At 36.8% G+C, this 8,124-nt stretch overlaps 1 protein-coding gene across 1 annotated transcript in view; it reads right to left on the minus strand.

Moving 5' to 3' along the window:
- Positions 1-8,124, minus strand: part of Mrpl13 (mitochondrial ribosomal protein L13) — a 49,289-nt gene that overhangs the window by 13,034 nt on the left and 28,131 nt on the right. The window contains exon 6 of the mRNA XM_008837983.3: positions 5,892-6,013. Within this exon, the coding sequence (XP_008836205.1) occupies positions 5,892-6,013 (122 nt within the window). The remainder of the gene's footprint in view (positions 1-5,891; positions 6,014-8,124) is intronic.

Below are 8,124 nucleotides of genomic sequence, written 5' to 3' on the forward strand. Positions count from 1 at the left end.
GGATAGCTGTTAGCTGCCATGTGGGTGCTGGGATTCGAACCAGGGTCTTCTGCAAGAACAACCAGTGTTCTTAACCACTGAGCCATCTCTCTAGCCCCGGATTCATTTTCTAAGTTAAAACAGCTTCATATTTCAGTTGCAAATCTAAGGAATGAGAATAATTCAAATTTAGTAAGTCTCAAAAATATCTTATTCTCAGGGTGGAGAGAGGCTCAATAGTTAAGAGTACTGGCTGCTCATGCTAAGAACCCAGGTTCAATTCTCAGCATTAACATGATGGCTGACAACCATTCATTCATAACTCCAGTTCCAGGGAATCTGAAACCCTCTTCTGGCCTCTGTAGGCATTGCAAAACAATGCATACATACATTCAGGCAATATACTCGTACACATACAATAATAATAAAATATTTTAAAAGAGCTACTCAAGAAAAGACAATGATAAAATCTAAAGTTAGCTATCTTAAAAATGACATAAGGTCAGTTGAGTTTTAAGTATTTCCATTGCATAGATAGGATTATTTAGACTAAATTGTCCCAGGAAATCTGCTGATGCAGCATGTTTCTTAAAGATGTTTGATGCACTTTGCTGCAATCCTGATCAGAAAGGCTAGTTTAGTTTCCAAAAACTAAAATAGCAAGATTTTAACAATTTTAAAGGCCAAATTATTGACTGTTCTTTGTTTAAAATGAATAGGAGTTGCCTCTATCTATCATCTGTTTATCCATCCATCCATCCATCCACCCACCCATGCGTCCATGCGTCCATCCGTCCGTCCATCCATCTGTCCATATCCAATCATTACCTTTGTGGTCAGGATCTCTATTACCTAGGATGTGTAATTTTTTTTTTTCATTTTAAGTAGATTCCCTTTTCATTTTAACAAACAATTATGATCTGTTCATACCCAGAAGAACAGACAGCTTAGAATGCCTCATGTGAACAAATGCAGCACCAGAAATACTGAGGTTTATGCCAATGCTGAACTGGTTGAAACAGGATGGGAAAGTTGGAAAGTAACTCTCTTCCTCCAGTCCAGCTAATAGCTTCTGACTGTGAAGGGCAGCAATTAACTTAAGTCTCGTTGGAAAATGCCACATGACTAGGCTAGCTTACAGTTGCGGAAAAACTTAAAGCTGTCCAGATTCACTCCTTATGAGATTAGAGAAGGTAAAAATCCTTCTTCATCATCTTTAAATTTATGCTCCAAAGCATATTTCATAAAGACATATGTAAAACTTTTTTCTTAATATTACTAAAATTGAAAATGTACATTTTTAGGATTAGAAGCTTTGATATCAGTGTCATGCACTCACCTGAAGCCTTGCTTTCTTTCAGAACTGCAGACGGAACAGCCCCCCCGCCCCGTTCCCCCAGAGATTCCAGGTGCTACCATTCCCAGCATTTGGAACCCCACTTTCCCTTCACAGTGCCATGCAGATTACTTATTAAACTCTCTAAACCTAGTCCTACTGCATGGGAAGACAATTCTGAGCCCACCATGGTGGTCCTCACACCCCCTTTCCTTTCCTCCCCTCTCTCTGCAGGCATTTTCTAACAGCACACTCTGTAAACATGAGGAACGTGGGTTTTCATTACAAACGCCTATTTCCAAGCATCATGGATGTCCATTTAAGGGCATCCTTAAATTAAGTTTCCATGTAATTTCTCTACAAAGGTGAGACTTTTGCTTAAAATAAAGCGCCATTGAGTTAACAAATGAGGAAATCAAACGCAAAGCAGTTCAAGTCAAAATTTTCCACATATGCAGTTTTTCCAAAGAAATATTCTCTTACAGAATTTTACAAACCTTGAAAATAAAAAGCTTAAAATGAACCATTTTTTTTTTTTATTTTTAGCTCACACAATAAAAAAAAAAAGTCCATTTCAATCACAGCACTACAGTTTCCATGGTTATTGTGGTTTTTAATGTGCTGGCAAAACAGTAACATTACAGAAATAATTATTGATAACATTAAAATAAGTTGCTCACTTGAAAGCTACTATTTCAGGCAACCGAAGTGCTATGAAAAGACAGTCTTACTATTTTTTAATTTCCTTTCATGAAAAAGAGAAATTCTAAGAGAAGACCCCCCCCAATCGCTATTTGTACAAGGCAGACTCATATCTACTTTGTACTACCAACAGTGTCCTTCAAAAAGTCATGTATTTGTGAGGAGTAAAAGATGCTAACAAGACAAGCACACCACTACTGTGAGAGGAGAGGTCCAGCTAATACTACATATAAGGAGAACAGCCTGTAGTTAAAAGAAATGGTTCAGTTATACATACTAGTTTCCTTTTTTAACTCTGACCATTATTTTTTTACAAATGATTAAACAATAAGAAACGAAGAACTCATTAGCATCTGCTGAGATTAGGCCTGAGAGAATATTGCTATTTAACATAATTTAAATGAACTCTCAACAGTCAGTACTAGCATTGAATTAAGATGAAATCAGTCTTGTTAGCCACTTGATGGTTCAAAGCTTAGGCTGATAATTATTGCTGTTTAAAGTTTTTAGCATCTGAGAAGAAAGTTAGTAAATTCCCATTACCAAAAGCAAATCAAAATCCTCATATAAGTTTAACTGGGCAAACAGAACCAAAGCAAGCTCTTTTCTAGTCTGTTTACTTGTAGTTGATTCAAGTGTATCTGTTTTGGTCATATCTGCAGATCTACCATCAGCTCTATGAGAATATTCTAATTATGACATTCCAAAGGAAGATTACATTCTTGGCTTTGCTACTTGGGGTGGAATAAAAGCATATTTCAGGTAGGTTCCTACTCTAAAGGGAGAAAAATTTTCTTCTCATAAAGTTAAATCTTCAACCCCAAGAAATTCCATTTTCAATGTACTGACTTGCATGGTATATAAGATATTTTAATTCTAATTCTAAAGTAGACAAAATTTGCTTGAAGAACTTTATGAAGTGCTAAACAGCTCCAAAGGAACAGGCCAATAAGGTCATCACTAGTCACACATGGTTACTGAAATTTAAGCTCATGACAATTACACAGAATTAAATTTAAGCTCCTTGGTCACATTACCCACAGTGGAAGTGCTCAGTAACCACACCTGGCCAGTGGCTACGGTCTATGAAGTTCAGATAAAAGGTATTCTCTTCACTGTAGAAAGCTGCATCGCATATCCCTGAACTCAAAGATTTCTATTTCTCAGACAAAGTCATTAAAATGACTCTTTTTTCTGGTCGTGTGCTTTTCATGGACTAAAGATTAACTGGGCTTAATCTCAGCTCTAATATGCAGAGAGAATGACATTTTGAATGGTTTATACTAAATGACAGACTGACCTATACCATGATAAAGTTTCAGTAAATGCATATCCATTTTATTATTTTGGCAACAGACTAGAGTATTTATGAGGCAAGAGTACAAATTTAAAGAAGCCTAAAGAAAAACCTGCTGTCTAATGCATATTCCTGTTAGAGGGAAATATGGAACGAAATAGTAACTCAAAAATAAAACCAAGTGGCTCTATGTCTCACTAAAGCCTCTTTAAAAACGTGACATAAAAGCCCTTTCTAGAGCTGGGTGTGGTGGCGCACACCTTTAAAGCCAGCACTCGGGAGGCAGAGGCAGGCAGATCTCTGTGAGTTCAAGCCAGCCTGGTCTACATAGTGAGTTCCAGGACAGCTGGGGCTACTGGAAGGCTCTATTTCAAAAAGACCGAAAAAGAAACCATAAAAAGGTTTTCTAATTCTGTTAATATATTGGAGACACTCAGTTACTGTTACCTTGTTATAAAATGAAGCAGGGGTCCCTTAGTAAAATAAGCTTTCTGATGAGCATTGTTTGATTATAACAATATTAAACAGACTTTGTCATGAATGCTAGTATATTACTACACTGCTTTGCTTATCTGTTTTAAAAAATACTTTGGAATATTCATGATAGATAACTTCAAGTTCATAAAGAGTTTGGTCTCATATTTTAATTGCACTTTCAGTAGTTTCTAGTAAAAGAATGCTTGGTCAATAATACAAACTTACTTATGATGGTGTATCTCTAAGAGTATCAGAAACAATACCTCCGTTCATGGGATATTGTTACAGGAAGGCAACCTTCTTGAACTCTAAAAGATTACTGACCTCTTCAGAGTATAATTTATCAAAACTGAGTATTTGGGAATAGTATTTTCCTTACATGTCTTTGCATAAAATGCTACTTTAGCAAGCGTGTTAAACAATGTAAGTTCAGATAAGGAAATAAGCTCAGAATAATAAACAAGTTACTTGAGATTATGGAATAGGTACTTTGGAGACAAGAAGTGAACCTAAGTATGGATGTTATCATGAATGGTAACTTCAAAATTAATTCTGAGGGAATTAATTTTTTTCAAAAACACTGAGTCATTACATGTACCAAGCATTATTTGTTTGTTTTTAGTCATTAAAAAAAACTTTAAAATTAATTTATTTTTACTTTATGAGTGTTATGCCTGCATGTGTAAGTGTACCTGTGTTGTACAATGCTTGTGGAGGATAGAAAAAGGTGTCAGATCCCCTGGAAATGGAGTTATGGATGGTTGTTAGCCACCATGTGTGTGCTGGGATTCAAACCGGGTCCTCTGCAAGAGTAGCACTCTTAACTGCTGAACCATCTCTCCAGTCCCAACTCCATCTCCCCAGCACTATTTCTAAGAGTTGGGGATGATTAGATGAACAGGCTGTTCAGTGCTTACATTTCCTAGCACTCAGTAGCAGGTAACATGTTTACAGCTTAGAACACTGAGGATACTCAAGGAAACAGGGGCTCTCCAGTGTTACAGTCAGGAGGATGACCCAGGAGCTAGTCACTTACAGCTTAAATCCCTAGCCCACCACCTATAATTATGTGATTTTGAGCAGCCATTTTATCTTCCTATGCCTCTATTCTCTCATTTATAAAAAATGGGGATAAAATATACTAACTCATTAGTTTGCTCAGAGGACTAAATAGCTATGAACACAGTAAATGCTTTTATTTTTTACTATTATTAATGTAGGGAGATAATAGATAAAGAGTAGATTTTCCTTGATAGTGACACATGGCTATGAAAAATAAAACCAGGTTTTGATTCATTTTTTTCTAGATTTGTTTTCTAACTTCACTTATAAAAGCTGATAAGAAAATTGTCTTCATTAACTTATTCATTCAATATTTACAGCGTGCCTACTTTAGCATCTTACTTAGCACTAAGTCATGCGAGGATGCAGTTTCCTTATGAAATCCAGTGAGGAGAACAAGACACTAAAAAGATAACTACACAAACATCAAACAGCATTAGAATAAAAGCAGCAAACGAAAGGAAAGCCTACAACGGGGAGCCCAAGCCAGCGAAGGCCTGCAGGAGGCACTGCCTGGGATGTCAGCTACACGCTTCATCTTGCTTTTCCCCCAGCCAAACGAGCTTGGAGACCACTGGGTAAAAGACAGCCTGTCAAATCTCAAAGGCTTTGCGGAGCTTAGATACAGGAAATTATATGGAAGAAAGGAAAAACTTTTGTGTTTCTCTTGAATCAAAAGTAAGTTCCAGAATTAGTGACATTTCATTAGATAGAATTCTTTGCTTATGAAACAATCCAAAACTTGAGAATCATTGTTTTGGGCTGACCATGACAGATTCACTATCCAGAAGATTTAGTCATTCCAAATAAGGTCACCCCAAATGAAGTATCTGACACTTTTGTGCTTAACCTCGCATGGAGTCCAACATCTCCACCTGGAGTTTCTTTGTAGGTAACAGCTGCTCTCTTTCCAGGGGGATAAAAAGCTGTTCATCCACACCACCCTCGAGGATCTTACCATTCATTGTCCAAGGAAACAAGACACTGAGCTGAAATTGAGAAATATGAGTGGACAGAAAAGAGGAAAGGCACACTTACGGAGCCCACAGTCTGGGGAACGCCTCTATTTCCTCCTGGGTGTACTCATCTAGACGTCTAGGCACTCTCCGTGGCTGAGGAAGCTCTTCCACCAAATTCTTAAGGATATCTTCTGGAATATCCTACATTAAACATATTTGGACTTAGTTTTCTTAAAATAGCTTTCTTATTAATAAACAGTAATATTTAATATTAAAAATAAGCAAAAAGAATGTTTATGGAATGAGTAGAATGAGAAAAACAATATAATTTTAAAATACTTTGTGTATATCTTTGAAAAGTACAACCAACCAGTGATAAACTTTATGATCACTCCTTCTCCCTCCCTCCCTCCCTCCCTCCTTTTTCTTGAGACAGGGTTTTGCCCAGGTTGGACTGGAACACTCTGGATAGCTCAGGATGGCTTTGAAATCCTGAACTCTACTTTTCAAGTGCTGGGATTATAGGTGTGTGCCATCCTGGTAATTGAGGTTTTAAAAAGTAGTATTTGACTTATTCCGTTCTCCTCAACATCAAGAAGGAACTGCCTGGCCCACCATCACACTTTTTCACCTGATGCAGTGTGTGCGGAGTCTCCCCATCCAGTGCCACTGCCTTTCAAACTGTATTTCCTGTTCTCCCCAGTCCCTTCAAATGGCTGTTTTGTTTTGTTTTTGAGACAGGGTCTCCTGACTCAGCTGGCCTTAAAAAATGGCCTTTTATTATGATTCTTATATGTCACTATCAACTTATATGAAGCATAATAGATACAACAGATAATACACTTTTTTAATGAAAAGTATTTTAGCCACATTTATATCCCTTTCTTCAATACCATAAATTCCTTAGTATATTCCAGTCCTCAGCCATAATTACATAGGTTCACAACTGGCAGCGGATGCCTAGACATATGGAATATTAAGTGTCAACTACATTTCATTTATGGAAGAAAGCTGCCTATTGGTTTTATATTTATGAAAAGTTATGAATATTTTATACTTCTTTGGGAAGCATTGACAAAGTCCCACATTATAAACACAATTTTACAAGTAGCCAAGTGCTTAATCAGCAGGGGAATTGTGAATTGCAGTGTCCTAGTAAATGTTTGTGGAACAGAATGAAATCTGGAGACTGGTGGTGTAGCTCAAGTGGCCGAGTGTTTGCCTAGTATGTCCAGATCCCAGATCCCCAGCAGCACAACAAATAAAATCATTTCATCTTGACTGACAATGAGTTTTTTAAAATTTCCTCACTGTTAGAGGAATTCACTGAAATAACAGTTGAAGCTGATGCAGAATGAAGAATTAAGCTGTTGACTGGAATTCAAGTATAAAACCAGAGAGAGAGGAAAGCCTCCCTTAACTCACAAAAGGTATCTAAGAATGCTGACTACACTTATGGACATGTATGTACCAGTGCACTTCACAGACTGGGTGGTATGCTTAAGAGCAGAACCAGGCAAGGAGCAAGAGCCAGAAACAAACAGGCTCATTTACTTTACTGATAAATTTTTTTTTGGTGCAACTTTCTGTTGTAAGTCATATCAAATCTACTGAAAGTGAACACTAATCTAAGTTTCACCTAAATCCAACTTTGATTAACAAGGTGCTTGCTCTCCCCTTTCTATCTGTCTATATATAAACATTTTCTTTTTAAGTAAATCACTTGAGAATAATTTGGAAATAATTCAATTCTAAACATTTCAGGATTGATTTCCAAAATATAACCATATCACAATTACATGTTCTGGAAACAATATCAATGAATTACTTTTTATCTAGTGCTTAATATATATTCCAACTTCCCCAAGGTGGAGTTCAGGGTCATGCACTACATTTACTTATTCTGTTGCTTTCTCTTCAGTTTACTCTTTAATGTAAGAGTTTTCCCCAGTACCCTGGTTTTACATTATATCAGCATCTTGAAGAGTTCAGGGCAGTTATGTTACAGAATGTCCTTGTATTTGGATTTTCCTGCTTGGTTTCACAAGACAAAATTCAGGATGAACATTTTTTATTTTAATAGGCTGCGATACCCTTTATGATGAGTATTCACTCTAAGAGGCAGGTGATGTCAGTGTGTTCCATGTAAAGAACGAATTCGATTAAGAATGTATCTGATGTCTTAGTTTTGTGGTATCCATTGGACTTCTTTAATGTAAAAGCAACTTTTCCCCTTTCAAATAATAAGTACATTGTTGCATGACATTTTGGAACTGAACTTTTACCCAATGGCTAGAAAAATGCTAATAACG

The sequence above is a fragment of the Nannospalax galili genome, unplaced genomic scaffold (assembly GCF_000622305.1).
Source record: "Nannospalax galili isolate Female #2095 unplaced genomic scaffold, S.galili_v1.0 scaffold17, whole genome shotgun sequence".
NCBI lineage: Eukaryota > Metazoa > Chordata > Mammalia > Rodentia > Spalacidae > Nannospalax > Nannospalax galili.